This window comes from Grammomys surdaster, unplaced genomic scaffold (assembly GCF_004785775.1).
Source record: "Grammomys surdaster isolate TR1022 unplaced genomic scaffold, NIH_TR_1.0 125750, whole genome shotgun sequence".
Classification (NCBI taxonomy): Eukaryota; Metazoa; Chordata; class Mammalia; order Rodentia; family Muridae; genus Grammomys; species Grammomys surdaster.
In genome coordinates, this window is record NW_021620582.1 from 442,490 (window position 1) to 462,490 (window position 20,001).

Consider the following 20,001-nt stretch of genomic DNA (forward strand, 5'->3'; position numbering starts at 1 on the left):
GAGAGAGAGAGAGAGAGAGAGAGAGAGAGAGAGAGAGAGAGAAGAAGAGAAGCTACACAGAAGTCCACTACCACGTAACAAGCACAGCGGTCTCTTTCGGGAGAACAGGCCGCGCCTTACCAGGAAAGAAAATTGTTTGTTTTTCAAGTTGTTGCTATTTCGAATAATTCCCCTACTTTTCTCCAAAGCAGAGTTAGCCACTCAAAAGTTGGGCTCGTCCGGGATTTGAACCCGGGACCTCTCGCACCCTAAGCGAGAATCATACCCCTAGACCAACGAGCCACTGGATACGCCGGCCCCTATTTTCGCCTCAAGACTCATGATCGCCCTGAGGTAAGGAGCTTCCGGCGCTGGAGCGCCTTCTGCTGGAAGGACAAACGCCCACTCCGCCTTACGAAGCCACCCGCCCGCCCCGCGCGGACTCCGGGTTTGGTTGCAGCGAAGCCGCCGGCGGGCGCAGAAGCAAGGCTGAGAAACCGCGGTCTTCTGGAACCCAGACCGGTGAAGGGTACGCGCTTCTCAAGGGTCGAGAAAGAAAACAAAAAAGGTAACTTGAAGGCCCCAGCGAGATTTGAACTCGCGACCCCTGGTTTACAAGACCAGTGCTCTAACCCCTGAGCTATGGAGCCCTCACCTGAGAAAGAGATTCCTACTTCTCCCCTTATAGATATATATTGTCAACCTGTTATTCTGGAGTATTGTGTAGGATTCGTTACAAGGGAAATTCCATGGTCTTCTGAATCAAAAATGGAACGTTCTCTTGTCCTATTCCTGAAATGTTCTGCTTCGAGTATAGCCTCCCCAGACTGTCATTTTGTCTCTCGTCTTGGAAACTGAAGCGGGACCTCCCGCAGTGATGTACAGAAAGGACCCGGCAGAGGGGACCCCGCGGAGGAGCAGCGCCCGGGGACCCCCGCGAGGATGAGCCGGCGCCCACCTGCCTGAATCCCAGCAAACTTTTGGCCGCCTTTTCTACAGTGAGTCTTTCTCAAAGGCTCAAGGGAGGAAGCAATCGGTGCAAAATTTAACCAGAGAACAAATTTAACACTCACACATCTTTGCTATTAAAAAATAAAACAAGATTTGCACTTTTAAACCTTTTCAAATCCTTGTTTCTGTAACCTGGTAAACAAGAACAAAGACATGCATTTACTTAAGAAAAACTTCACAGCTATCCTCTACCTAAAAAACATTCATTACATCCTGTCTTATGTAAATGTACACATGATGTTGCTGACCTCAAAACATTTTAAAGAAATGAGTGAGCTCCGTTAATTAGGAAAATAAGCCATCTACGGCAGATGTTCCCGATCCGGGTTTGAGTCTACAGAGGTCTCACCAAGATGTCCTGTGCACAGAGCCGGACAAGCAGGGTCTTTGTTGACTTAGTTGGACCTGTGTCCCCCTGTACTCCCTGGCCACAGGTCCTCAGACTTTCTATGGTGGCCCTGGCCACCACATCCCCAAGAAAGCCACAAGGTTCGTTCTTTAAGACTGTAAATTACTATATCATTTGGTTAGTTATGTAGTGTTCTCGTTCAGAAATAAGAGCCCATTATCATCGTTTCTTGTCATCTTTATTGCTATAATTTTCAGAGAGTGGATTTAGACAAAATCAGTCTCAGTCAAAACTTCCCTTCTTGCTGTTTCTTCTCCCATCATCCTCTGGTCATATTCTTGGCTCCTTTCCTTTCCCCACAATAATCCTCATCCCCACCTGGCCACAGTTTGGTGGGCTCTCTTGCACTCTCTGCAGGGACTGGTTTAGTCTCCTTTACTGGTTATCCATTACATATTTAAAAGAATTCTTAGGTAATTAAAAAAGCACTCCAAAGAAGACGCAGAGCAATAGCTATGGGCCTGACATTTGTCTGTCAAAACAAACCATCTTTTGGCCAAAGATTCTATCCATATTCAGCCGTTCCTATCCCTAGGAGTCATGCCACTGTTTAATGCCAAACTGCCCCGTATTCCTAGACCACCTGCTCACAGCTTACTTTGGCCCCTTCCAGTTGAGATTGGCACTGTCTCTCACGTGTTCCTGGACATCCTATGTGCTTCTTCTAAGCCATCTGTTTATATTTTCACAGGTTTGTCTGGCTCCCATTTTCCCTCACATTTTTATTCTGAGGTACTTTCATCCTAGTGTGGAAACAAGCAAGGGTCCTATAAACAAGGAGATACAAAAAGCATCCAGAATGTGATTCAGGACAGGCTGCCATGCCTCAGTCTTTGGTAGTTGAAGGCAGAGAGTGATAAAGCTTGTTAGCAGACAAGCAGGAGGCTTCAGGTCTGCCCTAACTAGAGACTATGACGTAGGAGCTAGATACCATTGCCACACAGATGCGTGCACCTGCATGGTTTGCAGTGTTTATTTCCCTTCTTCTACTTGGACCTCACTTATAACTGGAGAGGCTATTGCTCATTTGTCAAGCCCCCATCTTCTAGAGCTGATTTTATTTTTCATGATCAGGGTTTCCCCAACTCCAGGATTAGGGCTTATTTATAATGTGTTGTTGTGGCCTCCTGGCCTAGATGCTAGAGACAGGACTGTGGGTCCCTTTAAGTTTGACTGTAGGTTGGCTTCCTGGACTGGTCACTGTAGGTAATGGTTTATTTCCTGAGGCCAGTGTTGTAAAGTCTTCGGTTCAAGAGGAACACCAGGCAGATTGTCCTCAAGCACACAGCCAGCTTCATTTAATGCCACGCAGGATGGTGGGCTACAAAGGAAAAGGCCTCATACCATCACCCAGAGAGCAAAGGTGCCCATTTAGGACTTGCAGCAGGAAGGAGGGGTCCTACACTGTGAGGAAGAAGTTTTATCTATGTGATAACTTAGAAGATATGGGGGGAGTTAAGGAACTCAGAATGCTTAGCTGACTATATCACACAGGATGTGCCATCTGTAGCTTTGTAGGGTCAGCTGCCCCAGGAGCTTGTGTCTTAGGTAAGGTCCTTGTAGCCATGATACTTGTCTTATTGGTCGGTTGCTTGTTGAGACACCATGACCAAATCGTCTTGAAGGAATCACTTAATTGGGGGCTGCTTACCGTTTCAGAGGGTTGGTCCATGAACATTATGCTGAGGGGCATGGCAGCAGGCAGGGAGGCATGGTGCTGGAGCACCAAGAACTCACAGATGATCTGCAAGTGACAGGCAGAAAGAGCATGCCACGACACACTTCCTACAACAAGGCCATGCCTCCTAATCCTTCTTTCCAGTTGGTCATGAAATCACCAACGGGGGACCAAACATTTACACATATGGGCCTATGGGGGCCATTCTCATCCAAAGCACCACAATAATACACCATGACCAAAAGCAACTTGGGGAGGAAAGGGTTTATATCCATCACTGGAGAAAGGACAGGATCTCAGGTTCTCAAGGCAGGAACCTGAGACTGGAGCTGATGCGGAGGCCGTGGAGGAGTGCTGCTTCCTGGCTTGTTTCACCTGGCTTGCTCCGTCTGCCTTTTTATAACACCCAGGACCATCTGCGCAGGAGCGGTACTCTAGCAGGGTAAGGCAGAGCAGCAGTTCCTCCATCTTGTATTCTTGCAGAGGCTATTTCGGGTTTCACTAGAATTTGATCTCCTTGATGGAGAATCCCATCTAGGAACAGAAGGGCAAGAAGCTTCTGTCAAACGGCTTGCTTCTGTGAGGCTCCCCACCACTGCCCCCAGCAGGCTGCTAAGCAAGCCGCCAGGACTCCGCCTTCAAAACCCTGTGCAGTGTACACTCCAGACTACACTTAGGTCATGAGTTCCTGTGTGTAGTCCCAGCCAGCAGGAATAAAGGATTTTAATTGGCATCAAATGTTGTCCGAGTGTTCATCTCCGGTGGGCTCCGTGTAACAGTCACAACTATAAGAAACTGGACCCTCCCACATCCGTCATCAAAGCAGAAAACACACCACGGGCTTCTCACGGGCCAATCAGATGAGGGCATTTTCACAGTTGCGGTTCCTCTTCCCAGATGATTGTAGCTTGTGTCAAGCTGACTTAAAACTGTCACAGCTTGGTTAACTTTTTTTTTTTAAGGGGATCTAGATTTTTCTTATTGCTCCTCTCTCACACAAAACAAAATGAAAAAACAAACAAAAGAATTAAAGTTGCCCAAGAGAAATATCAAGGTCAAAGGTCAAATACCAGTGTAGTTGGGATCTTCCAGGGGCAAGCCTGTGGAGGCTGCGATCTACGCAGCCTAGCCACAAAACAAGAATTCGGAGACTGGCTTTATGTGTCCCTTGGGTGGTTGGTTTTCGAGATGGGACTGTCTATATATCCCTGGCAACCCTGAACTCACTATGTAGACCAGGCTGCCGAGGCTAGCTTTTGAAGGTGCCTTTTGATCTTTAATTATATTTTCTTTTCCATTTTGAGACCAGGTCTCACTATGTAGCCCTGACTGGCTAGAACTCACGGCCTCCCAAGTAGAACCCCCAGGAATAGTAGGTACATGTGCCACACCTACTAAATAAACAGCGGAAGACTTCTGTCATCTTAGGCACAGATATGTGTCTTGACTTACTTTATAATTTATGTTAGATAAAAAGCAGAAATGAAGAGTATGCTAGCATTCTCCAAAACAACCGTTGGAAGTTTGTGGTTATAAGTCTTTAAGCATATACTGACTTGAAACACAGCAAAGGGAGCCTGCCCGACAGCGTAGGTGGAGCAAAGGGTCAGAATTTACTAAACAGTACTACTGCTGCACACTGAGAAACCTACACATGCAGGACAAGGAGTTCGTTTCAGAGGTTCAGTCCATTATTGTCATGATGGGAAGCATGGCAGCCTGCAGGCCATGCTTCCAACAAGGCCATACCTTCTAATAGTGCCACTCCCTATGGGCCAAGCATTCACACAAGTCTATGGGGCACTACACTCCCCAAATTAAGGGTTGGTCGGTTTGAAGAAAGACTAGTTGATTGGCCTATAACTGTCATGTAACAGTCTATCAGCCGGGGCCTATTGGGAAGGGGGGCTTCCAGACCTTTGCTTTAAGCTGCCAAGTTTTTGTAACAGATCAGGAAGGTGAGAAAAGCCAGCCATGTCAGAAGTTGGTCACCTTTCTTACCTAGCCATAACTCTTCTCCCTGACTACCTACCAGAGAATCTCTGTCTCTCATGCACATACCCCATATCCCCCACATAGGCACATAATTAATAAAATAAGAAACTGAAAATAGCATGAGTTGTTATTACGAGATATAATGTAGTCGATTCATTTTTGCTTGAAAGAGAAATGTAGGCTTGCTCTCCTTGAAGCTCACTGTGGCTCCTCTCAGGATGAAGAAAGAGCTGGCAATGGAGACGTGTGGACCTGAGACTGAGTCCCTTCACTTTCACCTGACTGTCTTCTTTCTCAAACTATCCCCAAGGAAAGACTGTTGCAAAAGCTTTGTGACTACCTTTCCGAACATCTCTTTCAAAGCTTCCTTGACTTGATTGTTGCGTAAGGCATAGATAAATGGATTCAGCAGAGGGGTCACAAATGTTGTGACCACGGTTACAGACCAGTTCGTATCCACAGAGCCGCTCTGGGATGGCCTTACGTAGAGGAAAATGGCACTCCCATAGAAGAGGGTTACCACCATCAAGTGGGAAGTACAGGTGGAGAAAGCCTTCTGCCGACCCGAAGCAGAGGGAATGCGCAGGACGGCCAGGACTATGTGGCCATAGGACGCAGCAGTAACGGAGAGCGAGGACACGATGACAAGAAAGGCCAGGACAAAGTCAGCCTCCTCCAGTCTGGTGGTGTTGGTACATGCCAGGTGAAGCAAGGGTCCGCTGTCACAGAAGAAGTGCTGAACCACAGCACCCTGTCTGCAGAAAGGAAGCAAGGCCACAGCCACTGTGGGGCCAAGCACAGGGAGGAGTCCCCCCATCCAGCAGGCCAAGGCCACCCGGAAGCACACGGCTCCATTCATGAGCAAGGGGTAATGCAGAGGACGGCAGATGGCCAGGTAGCGATCCACAGACATGACGGCCAACAGTAGGAACTCAGAGGCCCCCAGAAAGAAGTAAAAGTAAAATTGAGTAATACAGGCAGCAAAGGAAATGGTGTGCCGTCTCGAGAGGAAATTGCTCAGCATCTTCGGAATGATGACAGAAGTGATCAGAATCTCTAGGCAGGACAAGTTAGCCAGGAAGAAGTACATGGGCGTCTGCAGGCGATGATCCGAGCCCACCACCCCCACAATCAACATGTTGCCCGTGAGAGTCAACAGGTAAATGAAAAGGAACAGGGAGAACACTTCTGCTCCTGTGCTGTTGAGATTCGGGAAGCCCGCCAGGACAAACTCCGCCGCGCCATCACTCTGGTTCCCACGTGGAGCCGTTATTATCTTTCTCAGCTGCAAGACAATGTGAACGTGCTCGTGATAAGAAGATATTCTGTCACCCATCCTGAAACTCAAGGTCACTATCTGTTTACAGAGAATGTTCCCCTACAGGGTAGCTAAGTCTTAGGGAAACGTCAGGAGCCTGTGTCTTCAGCGATCTCATTCTCAACTCTTGACTGATGGTTCTTCATTACGATGAGGAAAATATCTCGGAACATCTGAATTGGGTGAAAATATGAGAATGTGGTTTTGTGAAGAAACAGTTCCAGTTGATTTCCTGCCTTAGAATTCCTGCTTGTCTACGCACACTGACCGAGTACGCTCTGTTCCTCTGTTACAAATTTCGGTAAGGAGCAAGAAATAACAGGACAAGGATTCAAAAGTTTCCTACATCAACCTAACAAATGAAGTGGCAGAGAAAATCAGGACGGAAAGTCAAAGTCCAGGCTTGGCTTGCCCCCACGTTTGGAAGGGATCAAGGGATGGAGTCCTTGTTTGAATTTCAATTACCCAGCTAAACAATTAGCAGTAGAGCCTGGGGCATTTTGTACACTAATTCTCCCTTTTCACAGTAAAATGGAGAATTTTCACAATAAACCAAGAGCTTAACCAAACTCAGACCATCACAAACTGCTTGCATTTCTGAAGTAACTGAAGTACGTATAAATGAGACGATAGCAAGAAGCCCTGTTGATCCATTCACTCAGTTGTATTCAGGCTAGCTGCCCTGGCTAATATTAATATGAGCTCATGAGGCCTTTCTCAATTTGTGACATTTTCCTTCTGAGATACAATCTGAAGTCTTTTCAAAAACAGACTCCATTAGACTGTCAGGAACAGAATTACAGATTCTGCTATAATTAATTAAACTGGAAATGAAGCTGATTCAAGTCCTTCCAGTCCCACAAATTAAAAAAAAATGGTCAAGTTGATAGTATTCTAAAGTGCTGTCTCTAAAAGTCTCCATTAAAAGATAAGGAAAACACTAAAGGTAAGAAAAAACTAATAACTCTCAGTAGCAAAGCATCAGGATTGGTTATAAGAGCGCTAACTGTTCTCTAGCTGTACTGTTCTGAAGACACCCCCTTCTGGTAGTGACTTTTTAGGACAGCCATCCCATCCCCAGCAGATGTTAAACTCCTGACTCTTTACTCTGGTCCCATTCTCACCTCTGGATCTTAGATGTGGGAGTGGAAAGCATGTACCCCTTTCGTCTAGGATACAGAAGCTTTGTGGTTATCCACCTTAGGGGCTCATTTGCTGGCACTCTTCCCTCTGGCAACTACAGGAATCACACTGTGCAGGTTAGGACTACAGTTTTAGCTCTGCTCTCACCATAATTCTAAGACAGGCCACGTTGCTGGATCACTGTCCAGTGCCTAACGACATAACAGAAAAATTACAGTTTGTGACGAAGAAATGCTAAGAAGAGTGTGAAACATGGGACTTAGAGGGTAAATAGTGTTCTCAAGAAAGAGATGCCTAAAATACAGGCTCTGGGGTGAGCCCTAAAATACAGGCTTGAGCCCTAAAACACAGGCTCTGGAGTGAGCGCCTGAGGGGAGAGGAATGTTTTCCACAGAAGCAAAGCATTTGACCTAAGAACAGAAAGTAAGGATGAAGTGTAATGAGAAGGCACAGGGTACCTCAAAGCAGGTCTTTTTTCTGGCTCTCTGTCATTCCTTGTGAAACCAATTCATTGGACTGAGCCTATCTATACCTGATACAACAGGGGATGACTCTCCTGCTCTGGAACGCCATAGATATTTCATAAGCATAGGACCCTGAAATTTTTATCTTCCCCGGTTTGCAGGTCAGTATCACCTCCACCCTTCCAGCAACCTGCACTGGAAAACTGAGGGTAGGCTGGTATCCTCAAAGCTCTAGGGGATGAATCCTTCACTTGGGGAAACAAGAGGTTGGGTAAGGCCTCTTCCCTTGGGCTCTTCTCCCTGGCATAGCCTCTGCTGCTGATCTTCTGCCTAGTGAGCAGAGGAGCTTTCTGACCCTGAGGAGGGCATTACATTGTTCCTCACAGATTGCTTTGTTCTGTTTGTCTGATTGAGTGTTTTGAGACAGGGTCTCACTAAGTAGCCTTGGACCTTGCTATATAGACCAGGTTGGCCTTGAATTCACAGAGATGGGTATAAAAACCGTTCCTGGATATACTGTCCCTTTTTATGCCATGAGCAAGTCAAACACCAGGGCCCAGTCTCTCTCTGTAGACAGAATGGCTCCTACCAAATGATCAGTGTCCTAGGCTGACCTAGGCACAGCTCATGTGAAAGACAATTGTCTCCGCACTAAAATGTCACTGCAAGAACAGTAGATGGAAGGCAAGGGATGAACATGGACGGTTACGTCTACCCTAAGAGTACAACACACTTACCAATAGATGTTTTCCCTCTAGTGGTTGAAAAGCATTGTATTTTTTCGTCTCGATGGGCTTTAGGAATAGAATGTCCATTGTTTTGCTTTTAGACCCCATTCTTCCTGGCTCCTGGTTTTAGATCGAGTGCAGGGAAAAAAACACTTGAAGTCATTGGTCTCTAGTAAATCTCTGTATAGCAAGGCAGGGTCTTCCGTGAGCCACCTTGGTTTCCGTTGGAGAAACAAGCCTTGATGTAGACATGAGGAGGTCAAGGAGCAGCAGGGCTGGGGAGAGGAAACTATCCAGACAGCAGGACAGTAGAAGAGAGAGGCTGGGGTGCAAACACGTCCCAAAGGTTCCAGAAATTTGTGATTCTATGATAACTTCCTATACCCTGTGCCTTGTAAATCTGAAAAGGAGACAAAGAATGTTGTTCTCTTCATCTGACATCAACCACCCTAAGTCAGGCAACTGTAGAAAAAGCATTAACTATGGAAGTGAGAGAAATCATGGCACCTGACCAACATCAGCCACCTTGCTCCTCGTGACACTCAGGGGGAAATGTCTGTAACCCAAGCAACACCGACATCACCTCCTTACCCTGAGGACTTAGAATGATAGTGCAACTCTTCCCCTTGGGTTCTATGGTAGAAAATAATGGAAGACCCAAGGGTGTGATGAGATAGTAAGAGGCTGTCCATACCATCTCTCTGCTGTTGCTTCTTCCCGCCATATACTTTACATCCTGCCAATCCTATGGAATTCCATGCACCCAAAGCATTGCCAAGGATTCTGGAGAGCTGCTCGCATGTGTTCAGCTCGCATGTGTTCATCTCCGCGTACCGTACGCTCCTTCCTAAAGACCTGATGGCTTCCTGTTCAGGTCCAAGCCTCAGTTAACTCAATTCTCCTACTCATTCCTCTCCATCCCACCTTTTTGAGCACTTTCCAGCCAGAACTATGACCAACCAGTTCTGCTGACTTCTTTCCAACCTGATACTTAACCTGCTACGTCTTCTAGTCTCTTCATCTTTAGGGCACCAAGTTTTCACCTTTGCATTTCTGGCATGCATCACAATGCTTGGAACGTACTAGATGCTTAAAAATGATATGCGTACTCACCTACTCTGAATCCCCAGACTGGAAGACCAGCTGCTCCTCTGAAATAAACATAAGTTGAGTTCTGAGCTACGTAGAACACCCAGGGCCTTCCAGGGTCAGTTTGACTGGATTCCGTCCTTGCTGGACATAATCCTTCTGAGAACATTTAAGATAGCCATAAAGAAGCCTGGGCAAAGTGAGACAAGCTAAACTTTACACTAAACTGTAAAGGAAGGAGCAAGAGAGGACTGAGCACTGGCAGAGCTGTTGCACCAAACCAGGCTCTAAGCGGGAGCTCTCACTTGCTAAGCTAAGGAAGGCTGCATCTAAAGAAAAGATCCAAGGAGTGTGAGAGCTGTCTAGAGAACTCTACACAAAACTTTAAACCTTAACTGAAGTGGCACCTAGAGACTCATGCCTGTAAGCACAGTACTTGAACTATTAGAAATTTGAGGTCAGCTTGGGATTCATAAGATTCTGTCTCAAAATAAAACTTTTGATTGAACTATAATACTTAAAGCCACTGAAAAAATAAGGCGAGATTGTTTTTTTTTTAAATTACAGAACTAGTCTTTCAAAATTTAAAATTTTGACTAGCATACAAAGAAACTTGAGACATTTTCACAATGCACATTATTATTATTTTATTATTTATTTTTATTCGCCCTCCTACACTTGCACGAGTCCCTCCGCGGCATCTTGTGACTCCCTTCCACCTTCCCATTTAAGGACACGTACATCCTCTTACCCACCCTGCCGCCACTCCCTTAGTCTCTCTCTTTCATAGTCACCTTCCTACTTCCATATCCTACACATATATGTACATGCAGTATACACGTATGTATTCATATATACACTTACAAATATGTGTGTGTACAATGTATCTATAAATTTAAATATAGACCCCATATGTTGAAAAAAACACAATATGTCTTCTGAGTTTGGCTTATTTCCATCCATTTTCCTATGACTGTCATAATTTCATTCTGTGAGACAGCTGAAGACAATTCCACCATGTATACCTACCCATGTTTCCCTTTCCTGTTTGTCTGTTGGTTGTTGGTTGGCTCTATTTCTTAACTACTATGAACAAAGCAGCAGTGAACGCAGATGGGTGAGGAGTTCTGTGGGATGCTGACTTAGACCCCTTGAGGTAAGGCTGGATTGATTACATGGTAAGTTTTGGTATTTTGAAGAGTCTCCACATTGACTTCCGTACTGGCTGTACCCATTTCTATTCTGACTAGGAGTAAATAATAATTTCTCTTTCTCTTTACATTTGTTATAACTTTTTGCTTGGTGATTTCAACTGAGGTGACATGGGGTCTCAAAGTTATTTTAACTTTTTTCCCTGCTGGCTAGGGATTTTTTTTAAAGATATTTATTTATTTATTTATTTATTTATTTTTATGTATATGAGTACACTGTCACTGGCTTCAGACACACCAGAAGAGGGCATCAGATCCTATTACAGATAGTTGTGAGTCACCGTGTCATTGCTGGGAATTGAATTCAAGATCTCTGAAAGAGCAGCCACTGCTCTTAACCTCTGAGCCATCTCTCCAGCCCCCATGGCTAGGAATATTAAACACATTTTCAAATCCTTATTGGCCATTTTGTTTCATTTCTTTGGAGAGCTATCTATTCAGTGCATTAGGTCACTTATTAGTCATATAATTTTTGGTTTTTAACTTTGGGGTTCTATATAGCTTTTTAAATATTTATCTCCTATGAGACATAGCAACTTTTCCCCCTCATTCAGCAGGCTGTTTCTTCACTGCAAAGATGGCTTCCTTTGTGGCGCTGAAGTGGTTTAACCTTGTGCAATCTTCTTTGTCAACTGTTAAGATTATTTTCTATACAGTTAGAATCTTTCCCAAGAAATCTTTAACTATTCTTGAAGCATTTTCTCTCTTTCCTCTGTCAGTCTCAAAGTTTAGGGTCTTACATTAAGGTTTTCCATTCATTTTGAATGAGTTTCTCTACAGGGTAAGACATGTGTAGTTTCATTTTTCTACATGCAGGCAAGACATGCAGTTTTTCCAAAACTATTTGTTGAAGAGATTCTTCACGCCAGAATGTTTGTGACACCTTTGTCAAAGATTAAGCGTTAAAATTAAGTGTTAAACTTGTATGAAAATGACTCTGGCGCTCAGTTAATGATACTAACAAGCCTAGTTGATCATGTGACAGTAGAGCATAGTAGGGACAATGCGCTTGTGTCTGTGACTGCATATGCTCGTGATGTTTTAGATTTTGTCTTTAAGGTATATGCACATGGTTCAAAGTAAAGCTATAACAATGTGTAGGTTAGCAGCACTAAGTGTAGCACTGAGCACTTGAGCAAACCCACTTGTATCTCCAGCAACACAAGGGAGACTAAGTCCCTCCCTTGTCCATACCACCCTTGTCCCATCATCCCGTTAACCATTTTCACTAGGTTAGTGTTGGCTCTTCCAATGTTTTTGTTGTTGTTGTTGTTGTTATATGACAGCAAAAGGCAAATGCATAAAGTAACAAATAGATTTTTTTCACATTAATAACCGTAGTTAAAACATTTTCTACCTGTTCTCAGTAATGAGAGAGGGGAAATTCTACAGGATATAAAAGAAGAGTTTACTTTGGCTCACAGCTCCAGGGGGATAGGAGTCTGTTGTGGTGGGTGGCATGGTAGCAAGCGGCAAGCATAGACGCAGGAGGCGGAGGCTGAGAGTTCAGATGGTTAGGAGGAATGGGAAAGAGGGACCAGGAAGTGGCCTGAGGCTTTTAATCTCAAAGTCTGTCCTCTGGTGACATTCTTCTTCCAGCAAGGCTGCACCACCTAACCCTCCCCAAACAGGGTCACCAATTGAGTGTTCAAACACCCAAGCCCATGGGGGAAAGTTCTCAGACTGTCTCATGCTCTAAATGCAGAGAGGAAAATGGAGTAAATATATAATAGTGACAATCAAGTCTTTGTGATGTGACCAAGCCTTTAGAAATTCAGTATTTCCTTAGTTAAAAATTAATATTAGGGGCTGCAGAGATGGCTCAGTGGTTAAGAACAATGGCTGCCCTTCCAGAGGTCTTGAGTTCAATTCCCAGCAACCACATGATGGCTCACAACCACCTGTAATGGGATCTGATGCCCTCTTCTGGTGTGTCTGAATACAGTGACAGAGTATTCAAATATATAAAAAGTAAATAAATTTTTTTTTAATTAACATCAGAAATATCTCCCCAAAGACGGAAGCTAATTCTGCAGAATTAACCAACCAGTCTCTGGGGAATGTCAAATACCATGTGGGTTATACAGATCCCAGGACATGCAAACTGATAATGAACTCCAAAAGGAATTCAACTTTATCTGAAACAACCTGTTTCTAATCGAGACATTGTGGAGGCAAGATAGAAATTCAAGAACACAGAGAATCCCAGTTTGGAGTACAGAGATCGCAGTGGAGTGATGGTTGGGATATGGAAGCCCTGTTTTCATTCTGACAGATTCCTTAAAATTAATTTCTTTTTTCATTCCATTTAAGTTTTTAACAGCATAGGAAAACATGACAAAGTACTGTCACATGACAAAGTACTGTCACATGACAAAGTGCTGTCACATGACAAAGTACTGTCACAAAATGTGATAACAGACGTTTAGCTCAGTCCAGGCTGCTGTAACAAGTTGCCATGAGCCAGGTGGCCTGAGGAGATAGGTTGGTGACAAAGCACTTGCCTTTCTAGCATGAACAAAGCTCAAGTTTAAAGAAAATAAATCACACATCTATTTTCTCGCTACTGAAGATAGAGGATGAGGAAGCCGGGGTCTTAGCAGCCCAGGTCCTCAGCAAGGGCCCTTTGCTCTACTCCTGGAGTTATTCACTTGCCTCCATAGATGAAAAGATGCTAGACCTCTGGCCTCATCTTGTGAGGGCACTCGTTCTATTAATCAGTGTTCTGCCCTGCATCAACCAGCCTCCCATCACTATAACAAACCCCACACCGGACAGCAATACTTTGGAACACCCAGTTGTGAATGGAATGTCTTCATCAAGCCCCTACGCCCATGCCTCAGGGAATCAAGAGGAAGAAGAGGCAGAAGGACTGTAAGAGCCAGTAGAGATGGAAGACTCCAAGGAAGTAGTGCCTTTCAGACACAACAGGAGTGATGCACATATGAACTCACACAAGGTTTCAAACCACGTGGGGTCCCAGACTGAGACGGGGACGTAGACAGGAGCTTCTGTCCCTAACCAAGAAGCTACCTCCAGTGGACAACCAATTTCAAAGGAAAAAGCCGTTTTCTCCGTTGGAGTCTCACTGGGTATATCAACTATACTTTAGAGAGGCCCCACGCTCAGCAGAAGATGGCCAGCCAACAAAAAATGAACTTAATGGTGTTTTTGTAGGTTTTAGTCACATATTGCTTTGTTTGGACACTATTTTTCACTTTACTGGTCTTTATATTATAAAGTATTATATTATATTATATTATATTGTATTATATTATATTATAGTTTCTATTGTATATTATAGTTTCTAGCTTTGTGCTTTTATGGTTGTGTGTGTACGTGTGTGTATGTGTATACATGTGTGTACATGCCACAGTGCATATGTGGAGCACAGAGGACAACCTTAGTGTCAGTCCTAGCCTTCCACCTTGTTGGAGGCAGGATTTCTCATTGTTCTTCAAGCTCTTTCCGGTTTCTGCCTCCCACCTCACTCCAGCACTGCTGGGATTGCCGAGAGGTGATGTCATCTCACAGATAGATGATGTCATTCCCAGGTATACTCAAGTGCTGGAGATCTGAACATAAGTTCTCACATTTGCATGACAGTGCTTTGCTATTAAATAGTTCCCCAGTCCTGACGCATACTTTTAACACACCACTAATTTGCTTCTCCAACCCAAAAGCTAAGAATGTTATCAAATAGCAACTGGGACTGTGACAGAGACTTCCCTGTTTGACACAACCTGCCTTCTCGGTGTTTCCACCAGTGACCTCAATAATTGTATTATCTTGAAATCAACTTTCTTTGTTCTGTTCGTATTAAAACTTTGTTCTGTTAAAACTTCACTCAACCCTTTTGTTTGATTGTTTGGTGTTTTGTTTTGTCTGTTTGTTTGTTTTTGAGGTAGAGTCTCTCTATGTAGCCCTAAAAGTCATTAGATAGAACAGGCAGGTAAAAACTCACAGAGATCTACCTGCCTCTGCCTCCTAAGTGCTGGGACTAATGGTGGATGTCACCACACCGGGCCTGGAGCCTTGAAGCCTTCGAGCCTTTTGAAGGCTATGGAATACCAGGACGATACTGAGGCAGGGGGATTCTCTTGGCCTGACAGTGAGACTGCTTTCCTTCAGCAGTGGGAAGCAATTCTTGACTTGATGTCGACGCCGTATATTATTAGCACTGAGAGGAACTGCTTCAGAAGGCATCCTGTCCCAGAGGGAAATGGCCCCTCCCTTTTCACAAACATCAGAAATCTGTGCTCCTACGGAAGAGGTTCCCTTCGGAGCCCTTTGTCATGATCAGTTCCAATTGGACACCACATGGCAGTTAGCTACTCCATCTTCTCAGAGGCCACCCTTCTCCTGATCCTGGCATTGCCCTTCTCCTCCTGCAAGGGCCTCTTTATCTTCCAGCTGGGGTCCACTACTACCTGGAAGCAAAACCCAGCAAGAGCTCCCACCAACAGTGGCCTATGAGGAGGATGTGAATTTAGATGGCTCTACAAGAACACAGTTGCTGTCCAATCTAGCTTGGCTTACTCACTCGATAGCCCCCACCCTCCCAGGCCGCTGGAGCTCTTTCACCTCCGAGTGTGTAGCAAAACAACCAGAGCAGCTAACTGAGAGAGAGTGACCCTCACTCTCTCATCACCTGTAGTAAAACATGCAAAGGTGTGAGTGAGCTTGGAAAAGCAGAGGCACAGGACTTGAGGTCAGTAGGTACAAAGGCATGTTTCCATGCCCACTTTGAGGAGTGATCTCATCTTGCTAGCAGTGACAAACCTCTCTCACAAGTGCAAGAAATATGGCTAGAATGAGTCTTTTCTGTTCCCAGGTCTGTCTTCCTCCACACATGATGAGAAGATGAGACAGAAAGACAGAAAGCAAATAAGCTACAAAGACAGGGACTGGTAAGGGAGAGAGTGGAGGAAGGAGGAGAAAAAGGGGAGAGGGGACTGTCACATACTTGCAAGGAAACACAAAAGGAGTCAAAGACAAACATAGACTAACAAGCCCTCAGAGAACAAAAAGAGACATAGGGGCTGAGGGGAGAAAGGAGGGCAGATCGGAGAGACAATGGGCACAAGACCAGAATCCCAGCACTCAGGAAGCAGAGTCAGGCAGACTTCTGTGGTTCAAGCCGGACCAGGTCTATACAGTGAGTTCTAGGTCTCCCAGGCCTACATTGTGAGACTCTGTCAAGGAAGGGGGCCATGGGGGAATATGTATGGGAAGGCAAACAAAGAGTAAGGACTGGGGAACAGTTGGAGGGAGATAGGGTAAGCAAAAACAGCCTCAATAAAATGGCAGCTTCTGGTTCCCAGAAGTCATCTTGAAAAAAAGATCCGTGGGAAAGTGAGGGGAGAGGAAAAGGGAATCTAAGCATCACCAATGGGGGAAGGGTAGGACCCAGGGGCCATATAATGTCCCCTCCCAGCCCCCCACCCCCCAACTCAGAGACTATTTAGTGGACTCCCAGCTTAGAGCACCGCCCACCCCAGATCAAGTTGTTTCCGACAAAGCTGTTACTTTCGCTTTCTCCACTGCCCTATCTTCTGTTTTCCCTATTCAATTTCTGTTGTTCATTCCCCAGGAATTCCTCCGTGAAACCCTTGACAACCACTCTCAACCCCGTCCCAAGACTGAAAGGGAGACAGCATGGAGGAAAAGTGGGAGAGGGAGAGGGAAAGGAAAAGCGAAGGAGCAAGCCAGCCAGCCAGGCAGCCAGACAACCAAAGAATAAAGATGGGAAAAAAAGGAGCGGGGAGAACAGGGTAGAAAGGAAAAAGAGGGACAGGTGGAGGAAGGGAGACAGGGAGAGGGAAAGACATAGAGGCAGAGAGAGAAAAGATTGAATGTAAGAAAATGAGAGTAATAGAGAGTTTGATGGAAGGAAAAGAGGAGGGAGACTGGAGGGGGTGATGGAGGGGGTGATGGAGGGAGGGTGATAGAGGGAGGGTGATGGAGGGGGTGATGGAGGGAGGTAGAGGGTGTGATGGAGGGGGTGATGGAGGGAGCGTGACAGGAGGAGGTGATGGAGGGGATGATGGAGGGGGTGATGGAGGGGGGTGATGGAGGGGGTGATGGAGGGAGCGTGACAGGAGGGGGTGATGGAGGGGGTGATGGAGGGGGTGATGGAGGAAGGGATGGAGGGAGGTGATGGAGGGGGTGATGGAGGGGGTGATGGAGGGAGGGTGATGGAAGGGGGGATGGAGGGAGGGAGGGAGGGGGTAATGGAGGGGGTGATGGAGGGAGGTTACCTGAGTAAAGGAGAGGTTGAGGTTAAAACAGGGGCTCAGGAAGACGAACATGAGAATAGCTAAGAGAAACACAAAATACCTGGAGTAGGAGATAGAGAGAAAAGGAGACAGACCAGTATATACTCAGAAGAGAGTGAAAAAGAAACATGGGTCTTAATCCTGCGTTGGTTACCTTTCAGTTGCTATGGTAATGTATGTAACACATTACCTAGGCAACTTGTAGGGTGTAGACTCCATGCGGGCTCATGCTCCAGAGAGACCAGAGTCCATTAAGGATCACACCCTCAGCTGTCACAGACTGCAGAGAGGGCAAACAGGAAGAGCGGTGAACTGTGAGTGCACAAAGCCTCCCAGTGACGTACTTCCCCAGCAAGCTTGCACCACCTTTCCAAACGGTGTCACCAACTGGTCACCAAGTGTTCAAATACTGGAGCCTGTGGTGGTCATTTCTCAATCAAACCACCGCAGCCTGATTCCAGCACATGGCAGTCTGTGTTAGTCTGGTTACCGTAAGTTTGAGGCTGACTCGAACTATTCAGTGACTACTGAACTGGGTTTGGCTACAGAATCATATTCTAAAACTTATAAAACCAAAAACAAAATAAAAAGATAAAGACCAAAATAGCTCTTCAAGGTCCTAATTGACAATATTTGGAGACTGTTTGTTTGTTTGTTTGTTTGTTTTTAATTACCTTTGGTTAGGAAAGGCACCATGAGAGAATGCTTCTTTAAAAGACATCAAATTCTGGCAATGTACGATGGGCCAGGCCTGTTATCTCAGCATGTGGAAGATGCAGGCAGGAGGCTCAGGAGTTGGAAGGTCATCTTCAGTTACACATCAAGTTCCAGATCAGCCTAGGCTACATGAGACTCTGCCTGAAAACAAAGCAAAACAAACTAATGGCCCCAAACAAGCAAAGAGAAAAACAGCGTTTCTGACTTCAAATTCACCCTAGGACTTTTAGTTCTGGTCTTAGTTTGTCTCAATTCTTTGATATCACTTCCTAGCGGTTTGCGTAGGAAATAGAGGATGATGAGGGAAACAGCGGTGCGAAGTACAGGTGAGAAAGACATTGTCATAAAACTTAGTTAAGAGGCAGGGAAGAGACGTCACTGTTTCAGCTCTGCAATGACCTCCACAGAGAGCTTGACGTGAGGGATTAGTGTGCTTTTCTCTGGTTACATACCCCAGTCTAGAGACAGTTGCTCAGAAAATACAAGAGCATTTTCATATTACACCAAAGAGAATGGAGACAACTAATCAGTCTTGGGAAATAAAACACTGGCAGTGGTGGGATTCGAACCCACGCCTCCGAAGAGACTGGAGCCTAAATCCAGCGCCTTAGACCGCTCGGCCACACTACCGGTCTGCCTACCTTTTCTTGTGTATACTATTTACGTGATTCCACTTCTCTTTAAACTGCGCTCTGAAATCCAGGCTTAAAGGATTTTTTTTTCATTCCTTTCCTTTCCAAACTGTTGGCGTGGCGCTAGAGTGAGCGGATTAAACGAACCACCCTCCCGAGGTGGGTCCTGCAACCCTCTTGACCGCATCCCAGAGAGGGCTGTCTGCAGGCTGATCAGTTCCTCTGCTGAAGTTTGTCCGGTGTGTGGCCAGCCACTGCAGACGTGTTGTGCACTGCGTGGAAGCCGAGGTGCCCCGCGCCCGTGGGAGGAGACGACAGAGGCGCCCTTCCCTATGAAATCACACACACTGAGTGAACCAGGGCGCTCTGGAGGCTACCAGGATTCTGAGACGTCAGCGTGCTCTGGTCTCCAGTCGCACCGCTACCATACCCACTCCCCTCGCTAGAAGCTCACAGGTCTCGAGTCAGGAGCTGCGGCTCAGGAACAAAATGAGTCCTCTGATTTCAGGAAGAGTGGCCATACCGCAGATGTGATTCATTTAGAGCTTCTGGCATGAGACCCACCAAACATGGGCCTCCGTGTTCCCTGCGCATGAAAGAAGTTCCCCGGCTCCTGATCACAGTTGGTGTAAATCACCAGACACTGCTTTGGTGATCTGTGTAGCAGTAGCCGAGAATTGAACCCTCTACTGTTATCTAGAAAAAACGAGCGACTAGTCCAGCAAAAGGATTGGGCTTGGTAAATATTTGAACGAATTTTGCATCTTTAAACGGAAATTGTGTTTTCGTGGTAATATTCAAATCACATCTTCCATTTGACCAAATTGAGTATACTTGGGGGCAAATTTCCACCACGAGGCAGTAAGCGGGAAGGCTGTATATATTCCTGATCCTTGCTTGCCTCTTTTGCAAACAGTGCAATCAAAATTGAAGCCACCCAGACCTAGTCCAGCTCTGTTATTTTCTAGGGGATCATGATCCAGTTTTTTTTTCTCCACTTGTTGAACAACTAGAAGGTAGGGGAAATCTCAGACGCAGCAGGCAGCAACAGGTATTTTGAAGAAGTTAGCGAGCGCGTGGGCGAGGTGAGGAAGCGCACACATACAGAAAGTCTCCCCACAAAGTGGGAAAGGGACCCAGAAACTGAAATCTATTTTCCCCTGGAGGGTTAGGGGTTTTAAATTGTTTTGGTGGCATGGGATGGGGCCCCTTCATTCATTTTGAATTGATCAAGCTAAACAAAGGAGGGTGTGTGCTACTGCCAGACTTGGAACTTCAGGGGATCAAAACTGGCCCCGAAAGAACCTATCTGAGGATGAGGGAGAAACTGCAAGTTTACCATCTTTAAT

At 45.6% G+C, this 20,001-nt stretch overlaps 1 protein-coding gene and 3 non-coding genes across 4 annotated transcripts; all 4 read right to left on the minus strand.

The window, feature by feature from the left end:
* Positions 1–210: 210 nt before the first annotated feature.
* Trnap-agg lies at positions 211–282 on the minus strand. The gene has a single exon. It is a non-coding gene; the product is annotated as a tRNA-Pro (tRNA).
* A 274-nt stretch (positions 283–556) lies between these two features.
* Trnat-ugu lies at positions 557–629 on the minus strand. The gene has a single exon. It is a non-coding gene; the product is annotated as a tRNA-Thr (tRNA).
* A 4,552-nt stretch (positions 630–5,181) lies between these two features.
* Positions 5,182–8,824, minus strand: LOC114639791 (olfactory receptor 6S1). Its single transcript, XM_028788576.1, has 2 exons — positions 8,735–8,824; positions 5,182–6,357 (listed from the first exon to the last, which is right to left on the minus strand). The coding sequence occupies exons 1-2, from the start codon at positions 8,810–8,812 to the stop codon at positions 5,347–5,349; spliced, it is 1,089 nt and encodes a 362-aa protein (XP_028644409.1). The 5' UTR covers positions 8,813–8,824; the 3' UTR covers positions 5,182–5,346.
* A 9,744-nt stretch (positions 8,825–18,568) lies between these two features.
* On the minus strand, positions 18,569–18,650 carry Trnal-uag. The gene has a single exon. It is a non-coding gene; the product is annotated as a tRNA-Leu (tRNA).
* Positions 18,651–20,001: the final 1,351 nt, after the last annotated feature.